Source organism: Eretmochelys imbricata, chromosome 7, assembly GCF_965152235.1.
Source record: "Eretmochelys imbricata isolate rEreImb1 chromosome 7, rEreImb1.hap1, whole genome shotgun sequence".
Lineage (NCBI taxonomy): Eukaryota > Metazoa > Chordata > Testudines > Cheloniidae > Eretmochelys > Eretmochelys imbricata.
In genome coordinates, this window is record NC_135578.1 from 124,269,738 (window position 1) to 124,292,115 (window position 22,378).

A 22,378-nucleotide genomic window follows, 5' to 3' on the forward strand; every position below is an offset into this window, starting at 1 on the left:
GTTAACTGGTGGGGGGAGGGAGCACCCAGCCCCCGTGGCGCCCAGCGGCTGACACAGACGCGCCTTCGGTACTCGGCCCGGCCCGGGGAGGGGCTGCAGCTCCGGCTCCGGCTCCGGCCGCGCCCACGGGCAGGAACAGCCCAGCCTGGCTTCACGGCCACCGCAGCAGGCCCTGCGCTTGCCTGGGCACGTGGCCAGGCCGCCAGCCCAAACACTGACGTCCTCCCAGCTCAGCCCTGGGGCGGGGGCAGTGCCGGGGGCCTGGCACAGTGCCGGGGGCCTGGCACAGCAGGGGTGGCTCTGGGCCGCGCGGGGCTCAACACTCCCACGGCGGGGGGGGCCTGTCTCTGGCCACCGCGGCTCCGGCGCTGCCCACGAACCAACACTGCTGCCGTTCCAGCCAATGCTGCACGGCCGGGACTGGCCTTGCCGCTGAGCCGGCTGCGTCCCGCCACCCCAGGCAAAGGCAGCAGGGTCAGAGCCCCCCCCTGCACCCCCAGCCCCCTAGCCCATGGGAATTCACATGGCGGGGCTGAGCCCAGGGCTGGGGCTGGACAAAGCGGAGAAAGCAGAGACAGACAGGCAGGGGGCTGGGGCGGCTCCCGCGTCCTGCCCACTATGAATACATTGGGGGAGCTGCAGGTTTAAAAAACCCTCCCTATCTACACGGGTGTTTCGTGCTGGCTCGCTGCATGGGGCAGCCCCTGCCCCAGGGCGGTCGGGCGGGGCCCGGCTCACGCCCGCGGTGCACACGGGGGAGGGACAGCGAGGCAGCTTTGGGAGTGCCAGGCAGACAGTCCCAGCTCATGGGCGATGCCTCCAGCGGCTCCGCCCCTCGGTCTCTATCGGCGCCCCCCGCCCGCCCCCGGCAAGCACCGGGCGCAGCCGCACTTGCTGGCCTTCTGCACCTCCTCCACGAAGGAGGAGCCGTCGCTGCACTCGAAGGTGACCTTCCTCCTCTTGAGGCGCAGCCCCGTGCAGCAGCCCTGGCCCTGGCAGGAGCCCCGGCACTCCACCCAGGAGACGGGGCGCGTGGTCTGGCAGATGGCGTAGCCCCGCTGCACTTGGGGGTGGTCCCGCACCGGCTCGCCCCGGCACGCCGACTCTGCAGGGCCAGAAGGAGAGAGGCAGTCAGACCCCGGGCTCTCCGAGGAGCCTGGCACGCTGCCTCCTGCACAGGGGTGAGGCCCCGGCCCTGGGTGCCACGGCGCCAGCCCTGGATGGCTGCTCCGTGGCACCTGCTGGCTGGGAGGCTCTTTGCCTAGGCCCAGCCCACGGGGAGGAGCCCACGAGGCAGGGGCTAGCTCCCAAGTGCCAGCAGCAAACGCCACCAGGAGCCCTGCTCCGGGCACATGGGGCCGAACTCACCCGGGGCAGCTGCACTGCGGGGAGCAGTGCTATGCCAGGGAGCCACTGGGCCCACTGGCTCCATGGTGGCCCTGGGCACTCTCAGTGGGAGGGGCAGGCCCGGCTTGTCCGTGGGGCTCTGCCGTCAGCCACGCACGGGGCTCTCCGGAGCCGCCCGGGCAGCAGGGCCGAGCCCCGGCCGACCCAGGCCAGGAGCATGGGGGGCCCAGGGAGGGTGGGGCTCTGACCTTGGTCGCACAGCTGGCCGGCGTAGCCGCTCTGGCACTCGCAGGCCGCCTCCCCCCGGTCCGAGATCTGGCAGTGCCCATGGCCGCAGTGCAGGCTCTTGCAGGGGTTGTAGAGCTCCCCTTGCTGGCTGCACAGGGCGCCGTGGTACCCGTCGTGGCACTGGCAGCTGTAGGAGAGCGCGTCGAGGGGCACGCAGGCCCCGTGGACACACCTGCGGGAGCAGAGACACGAACCTGGGCAGAGCCGCCGGGAGCCCGGCCTGCCTGGCGGGGACCAGCTCCACTGTCTGCCAGGGGCCTTGTCCCAGGGGTTTATCCGTGACCCAGGCAGCCCGGCGCGTGCTCAGCGCCCGGCGGGACAGCGCCCGCGGAGCACCCCTGGCAGCAGAGGGCGTGACGCGGCCCCCCCCGCCACCCCCGGAGCTGGTACCAACCCAGCCACTCAGCAGATCCGAGCTGGCTACTCCCGGCCTGCTCCTTCCCCGGCACCGCTCCTGCCGGGCCCGCTTGGACGCAGCCACCGGGGACAGGTTAACAGCGCCCAGCCGCGCGGCCCAGCCTCGGCCAGGCAACATCTGGCGCCTCTGGCTGCGCGTGGCCTCGGGGCTCGTGCAAGGGAGCAGCTGGCAGCACCAGCGGGAGCGTGACACAGCACAGAGACGCGGCAAGTGCCCGCTGCCCTGTACACTGCTCACTCCTCCTGCCGCAGCTCTGCCGTGCCCCTCGCTCCCGACCCGCAGCCCCCTGCCAGCCCGGCCCCGGCCCCCCAGCTCTGCCGGCACCCCTCGCGCCCGACCCGCAGCCCCCTGCCAGCCCGGCCCCCCAGCTCTGCCGGCGCCACCTCGCGCCCGACCCGCGGCCCCCTGCCAGCCCGGCCCCGCCCCTCCCAGCTCTGCCGGCGCCCCTCGCGCCCGACCCGCGGCCCCCTGCCAGCCCGGCCCCGGCCCCCCCAGCTCTGCCGGCGCCCCTCGCGCCCGACCCGCGGCCCCCTGCCAGCCCGGCCCCGGCCCCCCCCAGCTCTGCCGGCGCCCCTCGCGCCCGACCCGCGGCCCCCTGCCAGCCCGGCCCCGGCCCCCCCCAGCTCTGCCGGCGCCCCTCGCGCCCGACCCGCGGCCCCCTGCCAGCCCGGCCCCGGCCCCCCCCAGCTCTGCCGGCGCCCCTCGCGCCCGACCCGCGGCCCCCTGCCAGCCCGGCCCCGGCCCCCCCCAGCTCTGCCGGCGCCCCTCGCGCCCGACCCGCGGCCCCCTGCCAGCCCGGCCCCGGCCCCCCCCAGCTCTGCCGGCGCCCCTCGCGCCCGACCCGCGGCCCCCTGCCAGCCCGGCCCCGGCCCCCCCCCAGCTCTGCCGGCGCCCCTCGCGCCCGACCCGCGGCCCCCTGCCAGCCCGGCCCCGGCCCCCCCCAGCTCTGCCGGCGCCCCTCGCGCCCGACCCGCGGCCCCCTGCCAGCCCGGCCCCGGCCCCCCCCAGCTCTGCCGGCGCCCCTCGCGCCCGACCCGCGGCCCCCTGCCAGCCCGGCCCCGGCCCCCCCCAGCTCTGCCGGCGCCCCTCGCGCCCGACCCGCGGCCCCCTGCCAGCCCGGCCCCGGCCCCCCCCAGCTCTGCCGGCGCCCCTCGCGCCCGACCCGCGGCCCCCTGCCAGCCCGGCCCCGGCCCCCCCCAGCTCTGCCGGCGCCCCTCGCGCCCGACCCGCGGCCCCCTGCCAGCCCGGCCCCGGCCCCCCCCAGCTCTGCCGGCGCCCCTCGCGCCCGACCCGCGGCCCCCTGCCAGCCCGGCCCCGGCCCCCCCCAGCTCTGCCGGCGCCCCTCGCGCCCGACCCGCGGCCCCCTGCCAGCCCGGCCCCGGCCCCCCCCAGCTCTGCCGGCGCCCCTCGCGCCCGACCCGCGGCCCCCTGCCAGCCCGGCCCCGGCCCCCCCCAGCTCTGCCGGCGCCCCTCGCGCCCGACCCGCGGCCCCCTGCCAGCCCGGCCCCGGCCCCCCCCAGCTCTGCCGGCGCCCCTCGCGCCCGACCCGCGGCCCCCTGCCAGCCCGGCCCCGGCCCCCCCCAGCTCTGCCGGCGCCCCTCGCGCCCGACCCGCGGCCCCCTGCCAGCCCGGCCCCGGCCCCCCCCAGCTCTGCCGGCGCCCCTCGCGCCCGACCCGCGGCCCCCTGCCAGCCCGGCCCCGGCCCCCCCCAGATCTGCCAACGCCCCTCGCGCCCGACCCGCGGCCCCCTGCCAGCCCGGCCCCGCCCCCCCAGCTCTGCGGTGCCCCTCGCTCCCGACCTGCAGCCCCCTGCCCCCCCAGCTCTGCGGTGCCCCTCACTCCCGACCCACAGCCCCCAACCCCCCCCAGCTCTGCCGTGCCCCTCGCTCCCGACCCGCAGCCCCCTGCCAGCCCAGCCCCGGCCCCCCCAGCTCTGCCGTGCCCCTCGCTCCCGACCCGCAGCCCCCTGCCAGCCCAGCCCCGGCCCCCCAGCTCTGCCGTGCCCCTCGCTCCCGACCCGCAGCCCCCTGCCAGCCCAGCCCTGCCCCCCCCCAGCTCTGCCGGCGCCCCTCGCTCCCGACCTGCAGCCCCCTGCCCCCCCAGCTCTGCGGTGCCCCTCACTCCCGACCCACAGCCCCCAAGCCCCCCCAGCTCTGCGGTGCCCCTCGCTCCCGACCCGCAGCCCCCTGCCAGCCCAGCCCAGCCCCCCCCAGATCTGCCAACGCCCCTCGCTCCCGACCCGCAGCCCCCTGCCAGCCCAGCCCAGCCCCCCCCAGCTCTGCCGGCGCCCCTCGCTCCCGACCCGCAGCCCCCTGACCCCCCCAGCTCTGCGGTGCCCCTCACTCCCGACCCACAGCCCCCAACCCCCCCCAGCTCTGCCGTGCCCCTCGCTCCCGACCCGCAGCCCCCTGCCAGCCCAGCCCCGGCCCCCCCAGCTCTGCCGTGCCCCTCGCTCCCGACCCGCAGCCCCCTGCCAGCCCAGCCCCGGCCCCCCAGCTCTGCCGTGCCCCTCGCTCCCGACCCGCAGCCCCCTGCCAGCCCAGCCCTGCCCCCCCCCAGCTCTGCCGGCGCCCCTCGCTCCCGACCTGCAGCCCCCTGCCCCCCCAGCTCTGCGGTGCCCCTCACTCCCGACCCACAGCCCCCAAGCCCCCCCAGCTCTGCGGTGCCCCTCGCTCCCGACCCGCAGCCCCCTGCCAGCCCAGCCCAGCCCCCCCCAGCTCTGCCGGCGCCCCTCGCTCCCGACCCGCAGCCCCCTGCCAGCCCAGCCCAGCCCCCCCCAGCTCTGCCGGCGCCCCTCGCTCCCGACCCGCAGCCCCCTGACCCCCCCAGCTCTGCGGTGCCCCTCGCTCCCGACCCGCAGCCCCCTGCCCCCCCCAGCTCTGCGGTGCCCCTCACTCCCGACCTGCAGCCCCCTGCCAGCCCAGCCCAGGCCCCCACAGCTCTGCCGGCGCCCCTCACTCCTGACCCGCAGCCCCCTGCCAGCCCAGCCCTGCCAGTGCCCCTCATTCCCGACCCGCAGCCCCTGCTAGCCAAGCCCCGGGCCCCCCCAGCTCTACCGGTGCCCATGAACCCTCTCACTGGCTAGTCCAGTCTTGGCCGCCCTGTGCCCCTTTCCATGGTGGTTTGAGAAGCAGACAGGCCCAAACTGATTTGCTGTTGGCCCTGACAGGGGGTTTAAGCCCCGGTTCCTGGAGGGGCCCGTGCGCTGAGCCCCCGGGGGCCGTGCTGCTGAGCTGGAGCCTGGCTTTGCTGCTAGTGCCCGGTGCCGCGAGGCCAGCGTGGGCAGCCCACTCACTTGTGGCCCTGGCAGGGGCTGGGGCCCTGCTGGTCGCAGTGCGGCCCTGCCCAGCCCGGCTCGCAATGGCACACGGGGCCGTGGGCAGCATCGGGCTGGCACAGGCCGTGAAGGCAGTACAGCTTGCGGCAGGGCTCGCAGCCGGGCACCACCCCCGGCTTCATCTGGGTCTTGGTGAAGTCCTGCAGCTCGTGGTTGATGTAGAGGTTGCGGATGCAGCCGTGGAAGCTGGTGCCGTTGAGGATCTGCCAGAGGCGGAAGGCGGCCGAGTTCACGTCCACTGGCATGCCTGGCAGAGAGCGGGTGGGGCGGGCGTGAGGCGGGCGCATGGGGCACCCAGCCCCCACCCCGTCCTCCCCCAGGCAGCCAGGGACTCGCGCCTGCCCCCGGCCCGGACACCCCACCGTGCACAGAGATCCGAGCGCCGAGATCCCCTCCCTCCGGGCTCAGTGAAGCCTCCCCCCGAACGGTGCCACGTGTCCCGGCCTGCCCCCTGCCAAGCCCCGTCTGCCAGCCTCCCTGACGGCTCCTGGCACCCACGGGCCCTCCCCGGCTGAGCTCAGCTCCTGCTCCTGCCCCCGGCCAGGCCTGGGACCCCTCCCCGCGAGCTGGCACCCCAGCGCCGGGACCCACCTCCCACGTAAAGCGGCGCCTCGCTGGTCAGCGTGTGGGGCTTGCCGAAGCCGTCCATGGTCATGGGGCTGCCGCCGTCGATGGAGAGATTCACCATCTGCTCGAACGTCACCAGCTCCACCGTGTGGAACTGCCCGTCGTTGATGGTCTCGGCGCTGGGGGCAGGGCCCAGGCCCCGGGGTTAGTGACTGAGCCCAGCCCCCAGCCCCCTCGCTGCCCAGCCCCGCCCAGCCCCCCATCTCAGCCCCCCGGGGCTCGTGACAGAGCCCAGCTCCCCCCCAGCCCCCTCACTGCCCAGCCCCCTCCGCCCCCAGCCCCCTGGAGTTATTGACTGAGCCCAGCCCCCAGCCCCCTCGCTGCCCAGCCCAGCCCCACCCTGCCCCCAGCCCTGCCCAGATCCCCATCTCAGCCCCCTGGGCCTTGTGCCAGAGCCCAGCGTCCCCAGCCCCCTCGCTGCCCAGCCCAGCCCCACCCTGCCCCCCCATCTCAGCCCCCCAGGGTTCGTGCCAGAGCCCAGCGCCTGGCCCCGCCCTGCCCCCAGCCCTGGCATCCCTGAGCTGGGCTCAGTCACTTACCCCAGCTCCTGGTACCCCTGGCCCCCTTGCCACACGTCCCCACTCTGCTGCCCAGCCCAGCCCCCCACCACCACCCCAGCCACCCACACTCGCTGCCTTCAGTGTCTGTCATGGGGGGGGAGTGCCCAGACCCGGGGGGAGGGAGGGCTGTGCCCAGGCCTGGGGGGGGCGCGTGCTATCCCAGGGCACAGACAGGGGTTCAGGGAGCAGCTCCTCGGCAGCTGGCCCAGTCCCCTCCCCGAACAGGGCTCAGGGCTGGCCCCACCGTCGGGGGTGCACTGAGCTGGGGGGCGCTGACCTTGTCTACACTGGGGCATCCTTGCCAGGCTGCGCCCCCTGTCACAGCCACTCCAGCCAGCCGTGCTGTGGGGCAGCGGGACGGCGCCGTGCCTGGAAGAACCCTCTGGGGACGGGCCAGGCTCTCTGGCCGCCCGGCACAGAGGCAATGGGGCAGGGGGCTGTGCCGGGGCCATGGTGCCCGCGGCTGGGCAGGGAGAGGGGCGCGGTGTGCAGCAGGTTACGCCAGGGTCTGCCCCATGCCCTGCATCATGGGTCCGGCTCTGGCAGGGGCATGGCCAGGCTGGGCGGTGGCAGGGGGGCGGTGGCTCCTAGATGCACTGAGAGGAGCTGGCCCCTCAGGAATCGCCCCCCCCATGGGAGGCCATGGGCTGCCCCCCAGTGCTGGGTGCAGCCAGTGCCACGGCTGGCGGGGAGGGGATGGTACCTGTAGATAGCCGAGCTGGGGTAGCTCCCGGGGTCGTAGCTGACCCGCACATGGCCCTGGTACAGCTCCACGGCCATGTGGTCCCGGTCCCCGTTGTACAGCAGGATCCCGTTGTCCTCGGCCGTGGAGACCTGGCGGAGGGCGTGGGGGGCGGGATGTCACACCAGGGGCCACGGCCCAGCAGCCGGCCTGGGCAGCTCCCTGGCATCCCCGCCCGGCACCTGCCTTCCTGCACCCCATCTGGTACCCAGCCCCGCCCCCTGGCACCCAGCCCCACCCCCGCCTCCCTGCACCCCACCGGGCATGCAGCCCCACCCCCCTGGCACCCAGCCCCACTCCCGGCTCCACCTCCATGCACCCCACCTGGCACACAGCCCTGCCTCCCAGACCCCCACCTCCCTCCAGCCCTCAGCCTCACCTCCTGGCAGGGCCTGGGGACACAAGGCCAGGCCCAGAGCCATGCTGCCCCTGCTCACCCCACGTGCCGGCCCTGCAGCAGCCCCAGGTGCAGCCCTGGCAGGGGCCGTGCCCGGTGCTGACGGGTGGGGGGCCGGCGCGGGCCGTACCTGCAGCGTGATGTTGGCCCGTGGCCAGTTGTGCAGGTCGGTGAATTGCAGGTACGTGTCCCGGTCCACAAAGTTGACGCTCAGGAGCTTCTCGCACTCGGGGCCCCCGAAGCCAGGCCGGCAGCGGCACACGGCCCGGCTGCCCAGCTCCACGCAGTCGGCCCCGTTCTGGCACTCGGTCCGCGCGCAGAGACTGGGCTGGGCGCGAGGCGGCATCTCACACAGCTGCCCGCTGCGGAGAGGGACCGGCAGCAGGTGGTGAGAGGAGCCCGTAAGCCGGGGACCCCAGCGAGACCCAGGCCAGGGCAGCTGGTCCCCTCCTGGAGCAGGGAATGGAGAACCAGGCCTGGCCCAGATCAGCCACCCCACAGCAAACCCCAAAGAGCAAGGCCAGGTTCTGGGCCCCCCTCGGCTGCACTGGGGCAGCAACATGGGCAGGACCAGACTCCCCGGACCACGAGGTGCCTCTGTCTGGCTCTGGTGCGTGAGGGGGTGCCCGGGGCCCGCTTGCAGCAGGGCACGGCCCCCCCGCCGCCCCCTCACCTCCAGCTGCATGGCCCAGGCTGGGGCCCGCCCGGGCCACGTGTGCAGGGGCATGGGATGGAGGTGCTGGGGCCTGTGCATCCCACCCCTCCCGGGGGTGCCAGCGGGGCTCGGCCGGCCTGACCTGTAGCCCTGTGTGCAGAGGCAGGAGTAGCCGTTTCCCTCGTCCTGGCACTGGGCACCGTGCTGGCACCGGTGGTCCCGGCAGGCGTCGTAGTCCAGGCTGCAGTTGTCCCCCCCGTAGCCGGGGGCGCACTCACACCTGGGGGGAAGGGAACCTTGCTCCGAGATCCACCGGGCCCCGCAGCCCAGCTCCGGGCCAGGGCAGGGTTAGGCCCCACTGTCCCTGTGCTTGTGTCTCCGAGGACTCGCTGGCTGCCCCACGCTCCTTCGGGGCCTTCCCCCAGGTTCCATGCCCATGCATTGCCCTGGCCTAGCCCCAGCCCCATGCCAGCACAGCTCCCGCTCCCGCCCGTGGGGACCTGGCAGAGCTGAATTTGCCTCAGGCTCTGCCGGGCTCTCCACGCCTCGCGCCGGGGGATCCTTTGACTCTCAGGGGCCGTTGTGACCCAGGGCCCCGGAGCGCTAGGTGCTGGCCGGCCCCAGAGCCCGACAGTCCCAGCCCCGGAACGCACAAGGGGGATCTGTGCCCAGGCCAGGTGCCCCCGACAATTCCTCCAGGCTGCCCTCCGGCACCAGGGAAAACCGCCCCAGCGGGACGTCCAGGCACAAGCAATGTCAAGCCAGGCCAAAGGCACTCGGCACCCCAGGTGTCCCCTGGCTGCAGGTCCATCTGGCTCACGGCTCTGCCCCTCTGGTGTGAATTCCTTGCCCACCCTCTGTGCCCCCGGCAGCCCGGGGAGGGGAGGGGGAGGCCCAGCACAACGGCGAATGGTTCCCAATTCAGATGCTGCGGTGACCGGCGCTGCCCCTCCCCAATGCCTGGGGACTTGGGGGGTCTGCGGGCTCGTGCCCACGAACGTGGCATGTCTGGGGCAGCCCCAGGTGCCTTGTGCCCAGCCACACGGGCAGGGAACAGGGGGATTTAACTCACCGGGGCCCCTCGGCGGTGACGACGCACTGGGCACTGTGCTGGCAGGGGCTGAGGTCCACGGAGCAGAGATCCACCAGCTCCTCGCAGGCCCGTCCTGGACAAGGGAGGGGAGAGGCCGGGCTCATCTGGCTGCAGCCCTCTGCTCCCAGAGCTGCAGGGGCTGGGCAGTGACCCTTCTGAGCCTGCTGGCCCCCCGGGGCCCCGGCTCCACGCGGCAGAAGAAAGGGAGCAGCCAGGGCCACTGAGTCACCGCTGGGGCCTGGGAGCTGTCCCCACAGCCGCGGGGCGCATGGCGGGGGTCTGCGCGGGAGGCTGGCGCAGGGCACCACAGCCTGGCAGAGAAGGTCCCCAGGCTATGTGCACTCCAGGCAAGTCCCCCCGTTACCCAGCCAGGCCTCCTCTCCAGGCGCCTTGCCCGTTCGGATCTGGGTCAGGGAGATGCTGCCAGGGCGCATGGTGCTGCACAGAGGCCTGGCCTGTGCTAGCCGGAGCGTCCTGAAATGTCCCTCTGGCACAAGCAAGGAGTCCCAGCCCTGGGGCCTGTGCCCGGCTCCCACAGGCAGGGGCTGGGACACTAGCCATGGCCGGGCCAGCGGCTGTCTCTCTGCACCAGCTGCTGGGTGCTCAGCCTCGCTCAGGTGAGCAGGGCGGGAGAGGGATGGCTGGCTGGGGGGGTATGCAGACAGACAGATGTGTGTGGGGCCAGGGAGAGCATTCTCCTCCTGGGGGAGGACAGCGCCCGGCTGGGGACCTCGGAGGCTGATTCGCAGGTGGGCTGTCCCCTGGCCCCGGCCCGGGGCGGGCCCCTCCTGCCCTGTACCTGTGTAGTGGGGCTCGCACAGACAGGTGTAGTTTCCGAGCCCCTGCACACAGGTGCCCCCATTGGCACAGGCCTGGTCCTGGCAGGTGTCGCTGATGCCGCTGCAGGTCGGCCCCTCGAATCCTGCTGCACAAAGGCACCTGCCGGGGGGGGAGGAAAACAACCCACAGGTTAACGCCCCGGCCCCCCGGCTACCCCCGGCTGAGCTGGCAAGGAGCAGCCACCGGTTCTGTGTGGCCCACCAAAACCACAGCGCAGGCTCCCCCGCTGGCTCTGCAGCAATTGTCACCTGCCCCCCCCCCACCCCCCCGCCTGCTTTCCCAGTGGGGCACAACCCTGGACTGCCAATGGAGCGAAGCACAAGGGGCCAGCCGCAGCACGTCTTGTCCAAGGGAGCCTGTGCCCTTTGCAGACACGACTGCCTTTGAACCCACACTGCTCTGTGAGAGGGAGACCCCCATCCCCATGGGAACCGACGCCCAGAGCTGCGAGGGGACGTGCCCCAGGAAACACCCCAAGGCAGCAGAAGAGCTGGGGCTAGAACCAGCTGCACCCACCAGCTCCCTGCTCTAGCCCCTGGCGCGCAAACCCTTGGGGCAGGACCCAGGAGTCCTGCGCTCTATGCTCCTCCTGACCAGAGCCAGGCCTGGGCAGAACCCAGGAATCCTGCCTTCCAGCTCCCCGCTGCAGCCAGGCGCACCTGCTGGGCCCATGGCATGACTGTGGCAAAGCTGGTGATCAGACCCTGTGCTCAGCCCTGCTAGCTCTGAACTGACGCAGAGCTGCAAGGGGAGCGAGCCAGGAAAGGCTGTCTGCAGGAAGCTGCCCGAGGCCCAGATCAGCGGGACCCCAGGACAGGCCCAGCCCGGCATGCACGCAGGGCCAACTGCGAGTCCCGTGGTTGTAAAGGGGCGGGAGCGGGGGACGGCTTCACAGGACGCCCCATCCTGAGCTGGGCCGGTGTTCAGCGCTCCGGGAGAGATGAAGCTGTGAGGGATGAATTACTAGCCGTACCAAGAACCTGCCTGGCCCGAGATCTCTGCCAGTGTGCACGGCACGTGCACACTGTGTGCGTGAAAAGTGCACGCCTGCACGTGTGTGTGCAAAGGAGGCTGGGGGTGGCTGGCTGACACGAATGATTGGCTGTGGGCCCCGGGGCCAGGGCTGCTCGGCTGGCCGTGCCCGGGAGCCTCCGGCAGCCCCGGCTCAGAGCGCTGCAAACCCCCAGGCCAGGCTGGCTGGTGCGGAGGCTGGGCTGCTGTGGCGACGGGCTAAGGCCGTTCAGCGTGGGCACTGGTGTCTGGGGGAGGCTGGGCGCGCGGGGGCAGGGCTGGCTGTGCCAGGAGCCTGTTGGCTCTCCCTGCCTCAGCAGTGAGTTACGGGGCGATTCTCTGGGGCGCGAGAAGAGACCCCGCTGCCTCCGGCTTGCAGTGGGGAGTGCGTGAGCCCCGCTCCCGGGGCTGGTTCCTGTGCCCGGCGGGGCCCCCCTGCAGGGACCGGCCTGGCACGCAGACCTGCTTGGACTCGGGCTCAAAGGGAATCGCGCCCGGGCACCTGCCCTGCACTCAGCTCCCCAAGCTCCGCTCTCATCGACGGGGGAACGGGGCGAGCGGCTGGGCCGGGACGCATTGGGGGCTCCTCTCTGAGGGGTGGAGGGGCCGCTCAGCATGGAGCGGATGCAGGGATGGAGGGGGGGACCCAGTGTCCCTGCCACATGGCCCCCTGGGCTGCAGCATGGCCTCCCAGTCCCTCGCTGTGCCCTCTTCAGCAGCTCCCAGCTCCCGCCCCCACAGCCAGCCCCACCTTTGCCACAGCCGCCAAGCCCCACCTGGCCTTGGGCCGCAGGGTCCCAGCCCCCCGGGCGCTATTCCTGGCTCCGGGATGGACTTGGTGAGCGTAGGCAAGGCGGCTGGGCGCAGGTCTCAGAGCTGAGGCGCAGCCCATGCACACACGCGCCCGCTCAGCTGCGTGGGCGCCCAGCGCCATCCCCCGGTGCCCCATCTCCGGGGTCCCACAGCCGTAACCCCCCCACGCTCGCACTCACGTGAACCCGGCTCCCTCCCGCGCCGGGGGCTGGCAGGTCCCGCCGTTCACACAGGGGCCACTAGAGCAGCTGTCCACGGGCTCCTCACAGTCCTTGCCCTGGGGACAGAGAGCTCAAAGCTGGGCGCTGTGGCCACTGAGATCCCTGCCCCGTCCCCCGTTGCCAGTCCCGTACCGGTGTCACGAGCAATACCCTGGCAAGGCCCCATCCTGTGGGGAGCGACGCCCCGCCAGGCAGGATCGGGGGCAGCAGCTGAGCCCCGCAGCCAGTGGGTGCGAGTGCCGCCCCCCGCCCCCGATTTGAGCTGCTGGCAGAGCCCTGGGCTCCTGCCCGCGACCTGCAGCGGGAGGCCGGGACAGCGAACGAATGCCCGGTCCACCCGCCCGGGGCTGGCACCCGCTCCCTGCTCACCTTGTGCCCGCTGGGGCAGGTGCAGCGGTAGGCAGCCAGCGGGGCATTGTGGCAGGTGCCTTGGTTCTGGCATGGGCTGGAGAGGCAAGGGTCACACTTGGCCTGGATGCTCAGGGCCGGCGGACCTGGTGGGGGGAAGGAAGGAGGGAGGGTCCCTGGAGCCCACTGGCAGCGCGTGACCATGCGGGGGGTGCTGGCAGCAGGCCCCTGCCGCGGGGGACACAGGCGCAGCTGCTGTTTCAGCCAGGGCACTTTGGCCTTGGGGCCGTACTCCCAGGGCCGGATAATCCAGGAGCAGGCCAGTCCCACAGCCCCAGCCCCTAACGCATGGCTGGGCTACGCAGGGAGGTGTTCAACCCCCGTGCAAGGCAGCCGGCGCCGAGCGCAGCTCGACCGTCCCTGGAGCACAGCTGGGCAGCCCCCCGCACTCAGCCACCGGCTGCCATGGGCCGGGGGGCAGGAGCAAGGGGTCCCAGATCAGCAGTGTCTAAGGCCAGTCTGACCTGGGGCACAACCCAGGCCAGGGCCCCGCCCCAAGGCCCCTTCGTCCAGCGTTCAGAAAGAGCCGCCCGATGAAAAGCCTCCAGTGATGGAGAACCCGTCCGTTCCCCGGGAGGGGCCAACGGTTAATTACCCTCCCCGTTCAATGGGCGTGTCTGGCTTCAGCGTGGTCGGCAGCAGGGCTGTCCCTAGCCGAACTTCTCCTCCCCAGGGCGACACTTACAGACCTGGATCCAGTCACCTGCCAGCCATCAGGCACTGACCAGCCCGAGCTCCAGCAGCCTCTCACTCTATGGCAGGTTGCCAGCCCCTGAACCAGGCTCAGCGAGTCCACGGCCAGGAGCCCTGTGATCATCTGCTTGGAGCTCTGTGCAGCACAAGCCACGCGATGGCCCTGGATTCATTGCGCTCTGCACCAGGACAGAGCGTTCAGGGAAACCGCCCAACTCCATTAAACAACGGCCAGTGATGGAGAATCTGCCCAAGGCTGGGTAATGCGATCCAGTGGCTAGTTACCCTCACTGTTAAAGAAACACCTTGTTTCCTGTCTGCGAGTCTAGCCTCAATGTCCAGCCACTGGATCATGTGCGACCTTCCTCGGCTGGACTGCAGAGCCCATGGTTAAATACCTGTTCCCCAGGCAGGTGCTGACAGACTGGGATCAAACCATCCCTTCACCTTCTCCTCGTTAAGCGAAACAGATTCAGCTCCTTGCTTCTGTCACTATCAGACAGGTTTTCTAATCCTTTAATCACTCCTGTGGCTCTTCTCTGACCCCTCCAATTTATCAGCATCCCTCTTGCACTGTGGGCACCAGAACTGGACACAGGATCCCAGCAGCGGTCGCACCAGGGCCAAATCCAGAGGGAACATAACCTCTCTGCTCCCTCTCGAGAGTCCCCTGTTTATGCATCCCAGGATCGCACTGGCCCTTTTGGCCTCACACTGGGAGCTCCTGTCAGCTGATTGTCCACCCTGACCCTCGTCTTTTTCAGCGTCGCTGCTTCCGAGGATGGAGTCCCCTGTCGGGTGAGTAGGGCCGAGTCTTTGTTCCCAGCTGTCGTTACAGAACCGTCCGAAACACAGACACAGAATCACAGACCTCTCGGGCTGAAGGGACCTTGAGAGGGCAGCGAGGCCAAGTCACCTAACCAGCCCTGCCAGGCGTGTGTCTAACCTGCCTTGAAAACCTCCACAACCTCCCCTGGGAGCCTGGCCCAGAGCTTCGCTGCCCTGAGCGTTCGTTTTCCGAATACCAACCCAACATCTCCTGGCTGCGAATTAAGCCCATTGCTACTTGTCCAGCTTGCAGTGGACACGGGGAACAACCGCTCCCCGCCCGCTGGAACAGCCCTGCTCACAGGTGTAGGCTGCTCGCAGGCCCCCTCAGTCTTCTTGGCCCCATACTGAACTGGCCCAGCTTTTAGCCTTTCCTCAGCGCTCAGGGAATCGACCCTCGGGGCTTGTTGCTGTTGCTCCTGCTGCTTGTGCCCAGCTTGCCAAGCCACCGCACACCTGGGGCTAGTGACCGCGCTTGTGGGTTCTCCAGGTCATCGATACAGATGTTACCTGGCGTAGGGTCAAGAACCCATCCCCGTGGGCCCCCACTGGCAACACACCCGCCCCGTGCCGATCCCCCAGTCAGTCACGCTGGGGACCGACCAGCCAGCCAGCTCCTGCCCCCGTCCCCGTGCGCCAAGCCCAGTGTGTGGGGTTCTCGTTTGTAGCGGCCGTGTCGTGGGCCCCCAGCCACAGCACGCCCACACCATGAGCAGTATCAGCCAAGCCTGTAGCCCATCAAACGGGAGCTCTGGCTAGGCTGAGCGGCTCCCTTTCAATCCCTGCCAATCCTGGGGGAAGCGGGGGCAGCGCTGACCTGCCGGGCGGAAGCAGGGGCCCACGCCTGGCAGGGTGAGTCTCACCCTCTTTTGGGACAGTTTGTAAAGCCCCAGGCCTGGCCCAGCGGCAGCAGCTGCGCTGGGTTTCCTTCCAGCTCTTTTCTTTCAAGCCCTCTTTGGTCAGTGCAGTGTGGGCCAGCTCTGGGACCGAGAGGTTAAAATGGGCTCATCTCCCCAGCAGGCCGCGAGGGGGGGGGCTTTCCTGGCCTAGCGAGGGTGGGTTCATTTCTCAGAGTCACAGGGTTGCCATACGAGACCCCAAAGGGCCCCTCTGTGGTCTCTGGGTAGCGACCGGCCAGTGGAAGACGGCCACGGCTGGACCATGTCCGTGTCCGGTCTCTGATGGGCCGGTGCAGCCGCTGTGGGATAGGCCCCCTCCCCGCAGGTCTCGTCCTGGTCTCCAGTATCTGGCTCAGCCCCTGGAGCCGGGGGTCTCACACGCGGCTGGAATTCTGGCTCCGCCCCCTCGGGGTGGGGGCTCCTCTCACCCCTATAAATATCTGCTCCTCATTGGAGAGTGTGGCCCGAACTGGTGCCTCTTGCTGCTGGGGCGTCAAAGTCCTCCTGGGAACGTGGGACCAGCCGGCCCGGCCCCAGCCCCCGTGTCCCTTTCGCCCTGTGGGGCTGCAACGGTGCAAACGCCCAGGCCTGGGCTGTGCTGGGGGCTGGCCCCAGGTCAGGGCTCCAGGGACCCCCGTCCCCACAGCAGGGACACAGCAGGGACAGGCCGCTGAACCAAGGCCAGGCAGGTGCAAACCCCGGTTAGCTCAGTGGCCTGCACCCACCTACCACGCTGCGGCCAGTGCCGGGGGGCGGTTACTGACCGTGACTAGCTACGGCCGGGCCTGGGCCCTGCTAGGGTCTGACCCAGTGTTAGCCGTCTCCACAGGGTGTCCTTCTCTCCCCTCTGAGGGTCTGCTCCGGCTGGACCGAAGCAGGGCTGCAGCCATCACACCCTCTAGGTTCAGACTTACCCACTGGCCGGCCTGGGCCAGGAGTCGCAAGTCACAGACGGCTCGAGCCAGGCCCTGGCAGCCCCTGGCATTGCTCAGGGAGCAGAGCTGCCCTTCTCCAGACAGGCACCTTTCCTGGCACAGCCCCTTTGCCAGGCCCCGCATTGTCCAGGGAGCCCTGACTCGCTAGGTCAGGGCCAAGTCAGAGCCAGCAGCCGGAGCTGAAGCCAGACCCATTCCGACTAGAACTAAGGTGAATCCCATTTCCACCCAGTAGGGAATTAACCCACCGAGGGACGGGGGGTTCATCAGCCCGCGGCTGGACTCTTCTCCCTGACAGACACACTCCAGCTCAGCCAGGGGCACGTCCACCCAGCAATCAGACAGCCGCTCTCCACTGCCAGGGGTGGGGAAATGTCTGGGGCCTGGCTCTGGGACCCCAGGAGGGGGGAGGGTCCCAGAACCCGGGCTGAAACCTGAGCCAGAAAGTCTACACAGCCGTGCTTAGCGCTGCAAGCCCGTCGGCTGAGCCGGGCCTGCTGCGGGCAGGGGTAGACGTATCCAGTGTGACTGGGCTGGAGGCAGAATCCGGGGCAGGTTCTCCAGCCTGTGCTGTGCAGGACGTCAGATGGGCTGTTCGGCAGGGTCCCTCCTGGCCCTAGCGTCTCTGACCCTCGCAGCAGCCCAGGAGGCTGGTCAGGATCAGCAGAGGGAAACTGAGGCACAGGGTGCGGGAGGGGCTTTGCCACATGGAGAAGGTGTCTCAGAGCTGGGCATCGGACTCAGGACCTCCCGGGTCCCAGCCCTGCTTGAGACCCACCATGACACACGATCCCCTGCCCGCAGTGACCCCACCCGGCGCATTCGCTCCAGAATTAACCTGCGGGGGGTGACAGCCAGGACAGAGCAGGGCAGGGGTCAGAGTACACGGGACCCTGTCTGTGCCCATCCACCGGGCACAGCCCCCAGTAACCGGGCACTGAACGGGCCCCTCACCTTGGCACTCAAACTTCTTGGCTGGGGTGGTGAGCAGCAGCTTGCCTTCCATGTCGGGCGGGCCGGCACAGCGGGCAATGCCGGGCTCCTTGTAGCCCGTTTTGACCCAGCCCGAGAGCCAGCGTAGCTGGCAGTCGCAGTACAGGGGGTTGGCCCCGATGGCGCTGCACAGGGGAGACAAGAGCAAAGGTGAGTCAGCGAGACCTGGCCCCTGGCCCCGGGGCAGGACGAGCCCGCCTGGCCCCGCTCCCTTTGCAGCCCCTGGGCTGAGCAAGGCCAGCCGGCAGGCCCATCTCCCAGGGGCGGCGCTCACGGGGAGCTGCTGGTTCTCCCGCCACCCGCGGGTGTGGGGAAGACAAGGGTGCAGTGCCATGATACCTCCTCCAGGGGGCACACCACTCCCACAAATCCATCTCCAGCCCCAGAGCTCGGAGCTGCTCCAACACCGGCTGGCCAGGCGGGAGCCCCCCTTTCCCCAGAGCCAGGCGAGTGGCCTCCCTGCCCGTCTCGGCGGGGCGGACGATTCTCGGGGCTCGGCACTGAGCGCTCTGAGAGCCCACAGCACGGTGCCCTGGGAAGGAGACAGTCCTGGCTCCCGGGAGCCATTTCCTGAGCACCCCCTCTGGGGCCCCCCTCCCCCTGGAGCTGACTCTGGGGCCCCTCTCCTAGGAGCTCGCAGAGGCTGCTGGCCAGGCCGTGCGCCAGGGCACGTCAGGACGTGTGGGGCCCGGGCACTTCCTGCTCACCGGGGTTTCGGCCCTTGGCTGCCCGCCTGCCACGGTCTCCCTGCCACGGTCTCTCCTGTAGCCGATGGGTGCCCAGGTCAGGGGCTGACTGTCCTGGGCCTGTGCACATGCCCTGCCATGCCGGGGACCGGAGAGAAGCTGCGTGGGGGCTGCCAGGGGTGTTCGGGGTGAGAGGGGGCCTCGCAGACCCTGTACTGACCCCGCTCCCAGCAGCACCTCTCGCCCCCCGGCTGGGAGCCCAGCTCCGCTCATTCCCAGCGAGGCTCCCGATGCCAGGGGTTTGCCGGGGGATCCCAGCTGCCGTTGGAGCCGAAGAGCTGGTCCTGCCTGCGAGGCTGGCTGCAGGTAGCTGCTCCCGACTCGCCCGGAGTGAGAGCAGCCGCACGGCCCCGCGGCGCAGAGGGGCTGGAGCGTGCCGGCGGCATGGAGCAGCCGAGTCCCCTCTGCACTTACTGGGCCCTGCGTCAGCGGCACTCGAGCCAGAGAGCCGGGGGCCTGGCTGGGGCCCGGCAAGGCCTCGGCCACGTGTTGCCCAGCCTGCAGAGAGACGCTGGGACCTGGCTCCAGGCGCTGACCCCAGAAGGAAATAACCCCCCCACCCCAGCAGTGATTGTCTCCTGCCCTTTGGGGCCCGTCTGCGATCTCTGAGCTCTGTGGGGAGCCTGGCCCAGCACCGTGGGGCCTTCCCGGGGCAGCCGGGCACAGGGAGCTACTCACAGGTGGGACAAGGAGGTGACGTCGGCGAAGATGCCCTCTGGCAGGCTGGAGATGTCGTTGCCGTGCAGAGACCTGCGGGAACGAGAGGCTCTGAGCCCAGAGGATGCCGGCAGCTTGGGATCAAGGCTCATGGCAACACAGGGCCAGAGTGCGCCACCGGGCAGCCCGTGCATTTCCATGAGAGCCAGGCATGTGCCCGCCCAGCGCGGGGCCCAGAGGGACACCCAGGCAGCTTACACCCTCGGGCTGCATCCACCTGGAGGCAGCGGAGCAGGAGCCCAGGGCTCATGGCCCCCGCCCCTCGCCCACCTCCACCCCCCATCCCCTGGCACCGCACCACGTCCGCCTGGCACCTTCCCCAGCCCCCCGTCCCCTGGCACCGCACCGCGTCCGCCCGGCACCTTCCCCAGCTCCCGTCCCCTGGCACCGCACCGCGCCCGCCCGGCACCTTCCCCAGCCCCCCATCCCCTGGCATCGCGTCCACCCAGCACCTTCCCCAGCCCCCCAGCCCCTGGCACCGCGTCCGCCCGGCACCTTCCCCAGCCCCCCAGCCCCTGGCACCGCACCGCGTCCGCCCGGCACCTTCCCCAGCCCCCCATCCCCTGGCACCGCACCGCATCCGCCCGGCACCTTCCCCAGCCCCCGTCCCCTGGCACCGCACCGCGCCCGCCCGGCACCTTCCCCAGCCCCCCAGCCCCTGGCACCGCACCGCGTCCGCCCGGCACCTTCCCCAGCCCCCCATCCCCTGGCACCGCATCCGCCCGGCACCTTCCCCAGCCCCCCAGCCCCTGGCACCGCACCGCGTCCGCCCGGCACCTTCCCCAGCCCCCCGTCTCCTGGCACCGCACCGCGTCCGCCTGGCACCTTCCCCAGCCCCCCGTCCCCTGGCACCGCACCGCGTCCGCCAGGCACCTTCCCCAGCCCCCCGTCCCCTGGCACCGCACGGCGTCCGCCCGGCACCTTCCCCAGCCCCCCGTCCCCTGGCACCGCACCGCGTCCGCCCGGCACCTTCCCCAGCCCCCCGTCCCCTGGCACTGCACCGCGTCCGCCTGGCACCTTCCCCAGTCCCCCGTCCCCTGGCACCGCATCCGCCCGGCACCTTCCCCAGCCCCCCAGCCCCTGGCACCGCGTCCGCCCGGCACCTTCCCCAGCCCCCCATCCCCTGGCACCGCACCGCGTCCGCCCGGCACCTTCCCCAGCCCCCCGTCCCCTGGCACCGCATCCGCCCGGCACCTTCCCCAGCCCCCCGTCCGCTGGCACCGCGTCCACCCGGTACCTTCCCCAGCCCCCCATCCCCTGGCACCGCACCACGTCCGCCCGGCACCTTCCCCAGCCCCCCGTCCCCTGGCACCGCATCCGCCTGGCACTTTCCCCAGCCCCCCGTCCCCTGGCACCGCACCGCGTCCGCCCGGCACCTTCCCCAGCCCCCCGTCCCCTGGCACCGCACCGCGCCCGCCCGGCACCTTCCCCAGCCCCCCATCCCCTGGCATCGCGTCCACCCGGCACCTTCCCCAGCCCCCCAGCCCCTGGCACCACGTCCGCCCGGCACCTTCCCCAGCCCCCCATCCCCTGGCACCGCACCGCGTCCGCCCGGCACCTTTCCCAGCCCCCCGTCCCCTGGCACCGCATCCGCCTGGCACTTTCCCCAGCCCCCCGTCCCCTGGCACCGCATCCGCCTGGCACTTTCCCCAGCCCCCCGTCCCCTGGCACCGCGTCCGCCCGGCACCTTCCCCAGCCCCCCACGGCTGAGCCGAGCTGGGACACACGTCCTCACACCACGCACCTCGCCCCTGGCGCTGTGGGTGCTCAGCACCTCTCCAAAGCAGGCCACTGACAGCGCCACGGAGGTGCCACTTGGGCCCCTGCTGTGAGCAGGGCAGGACACCGCCCTGGGCACGGGGACGTACTTACAGCAGCCGGAGCGCCCGGAGCCCTTCAAAGGCCAGTGGGGGGATGCACTGCAGGGCGTTGTAGCTGAGGATCCTAGGGACGCAGGGGAGGAAGCAACACGCGGTCACGTCCTCCGAGCACCGACATGCACCCAGTGAGGGGCGGCGCCCCGGTGGGGCTCCCCTGGGCTGCTCCCGCGCCGTTCTCCCTTACGGGATGCCTCCGAGTCACCCCCGGGCAGAGGCCCGGCAGCCCCCGCTCACGGCCTCTCGGGCGCCCTCCAGCGAGGCCACCAGTGACGGTTCTTCTTCTACAGGATCCGGCCCTGGACTGCACGGCCCAGAGGCCTCAGCAGCAAGCCAGGTGGGGCTGCGTTTGGAGGCAGAGCCCAGTCTCCTCTCTGCAGCACTCCCAGGCCTTGCCCTCCCACCCCTCAGTGGGTCAGTAGCCGCAGCCCCCTCCCCGCGGGGCCGGGACTTACAGGGTGGTGAGCTGGCTCGTGTTGCTGAAGGAGGAGTTGCTCAAGGAGCTGATCTTGTTGTTGCTCAGGTCTCTGGAAAACACGAGGGCAGCAGGGTGTCAATTGGGCTGGGCTCTCGGCCTCGCCCAGCCTGCGGGTGGTGCTGGCTGGTGTCACACGCCGTGGCGGGCGCAGGAGGTACAGGCGGGCGCAGCCCCAGGGGCCGGGGCAGTGGGAAGGAACCGTGGTTTTGTAGGAGATGCCACCCCCTGTGGCCAGGCTAGGGCAGGCGGGCGCTGTGGTGTGAGTGCCCTGGGTGCCTTGCAGGTGGTGTGATTCCTCTGCCACCGCGGGCTCCCCTCGTCCACTGGGGCCCCGGGAGACGACGCGCCGGCAGCTCCAGGAGGAAGCTGTTTCCTGTGGCAGTTTAACCACGTGCCACTCGATTAACCAGTACTGCCAACGCTCAGGTCACTGGCAAGTCTCCTGGCTGCCGGTGTTTCTCATGAAGCCCCAGCTGCCAAGTCAGGCGCTGAGCTGAGTGTTCACTTTGCTACGCTAGTTTCCAGCCCTCCGGGTTGCACAGCAAAGCTTGAAAACGTCACCTCCCCGTGCCGGCACCAGGAGGCAAAGGAGAGGCACCCGGATGCACTCGCTGGTTGCCCTTGCGGGCGCTAAGCCAGCATCGTGACTGTGGCCTGGTGTGACTTTTGCAGGGGGTGGTGATGCAGGTTCCACTCGCTCCTAGGGAGGAGAGCGGGGCTGCTCCGCTGGGTACGTAGCTACCGTGGTTCGGTTCCCTGCTTTGTCGCAGACTTACCCCGAGAACAAATGGAGACAAACTGGCCGTCAACAAGTTTGGGCTCGACATGAGGTGAAGGTTTCTAAGCACTGGAGGGGTGAGCCAAGGGGAGCCAGGGGGGGCAGAACACCGAACCGGCTTCAAGCCTGAGCGTGATACGTGTGTGGAGGGGATGGTGTGATGGGACTGCCCACAATGGCCAATCGGCAACTGTTAGTAGCAAATACCCCCAACGGCCGGTGATAGGACGCTGGACGGGGAGGGCTCTGAGTTACTACAGCGAATTCTTTCCCACGTGTCTGGCTGATGGGTCTCGCCCACCTGCTCAGGGTCTGGTCGCCATATTGGGGTGGGGAAGGACAGACTGGCAGAGACCCTGGGGGGTGGGAAGTTGCCTTCAGGTTTAAACTAGTGTCAATGGTGGATTCTCTGTAACTTGACGTCTTTAAACCATGATTTGAGGACGTCAGTGACTCAGCCGGAGGTCGGGGTCTAGCACAGGAGCGGGTGAGCGAGGTTCTGAGGCCTGCGATGTGCGGGGCAGAAGGACCAAAAGACTCTATGGCTCAGAAGCTCACCCCAGGGCCTGGGGGGTGTTGGGGTCTGCGATGGAGAAAGGGGGTCACTCCTAGTTTCTCCAAAGAGAAGGGAGTTGTTTTTTCTCAGACAAGGGACTGGGAGCACCCACCTATCAGGA

The 22,378-nt window shown here is 70.9% G+C and overlaps 1 protein-coding gene across 1 annotated transcript in view; it reads right to left on the reverse strand.

Annotated features, from left to right (window-relative positions):
* Nucleotides 1-842: 842 nt before the first annotated feature.
* Nucleotides 843-22,378, reverse strand: part of SLIT1 (slit guidance ligand 1) — a 154,388-nt gene continuing 132,852 nt past the window's right edge. Inside the window, exons 23-37 of the mRNA XM_077822884.1 lie at nucleotides 20,901-20,972; nucleotides 20,441-20,512; nucleotides 18,530-18,601; nucleotides 17,067-17,230; nucleotides 12,719-12,843; nucleotides 12,308-12,405; nucleotides 10,264-10,403; nucleotides 9,444-9,537; nucleotides 8,514-8,651; nucleotides 7,847-8,078; nucleotides 7,281-7,411; nucleotides 5,982-6,136; nucleotides 5,349-5,637; nucleotides 1,596-1,807; nucleotides 843-1,105 (exon numbers count right to left, since the gene is read on the reverse strand). Coding sequence (XP_077679010.1) covers nucleotides 843-1,105; nucleotides 1,596-1,807; nucleotides 5,349-5,637; nucleotides 5,982-6,136; nucleotides 7,281-7,411; nucleotides 7,847-8,078; nucleotides 8,514-8,651; nucleotides 9,444-9,537; nucleotides 10,264-10,403; nucleotides 12,308-12,405; nucleotides 12,719-12,843; nucleotides 17,067-17,230; nucleotides 18,530-18,601; nucleotides 20,441-20,512; nucleotides 20,901-20,972 — 2,257 coding nt within the window. The remainder of the gene's footprint in view (nucleotides 1,106-1,595; nucleotides 1,808-5,348; nucleotides 5,638-5,981; nucleotides 6,137-7,280; nucleotides 7,412-7,846; nucleotides 8,079-8,513; nucleotides 8,652-9,443; nucleotides 9,538-10,263; nucleotides 10,404-12,307; nucleotides 12,406-12,718; nucleotides 12,844-17,066; nucleotides 17,231-18,529; nucleotides 18,602-20,440; nucleotides 20,513-20,900; nucleotides 20,973-22,378) is intronic.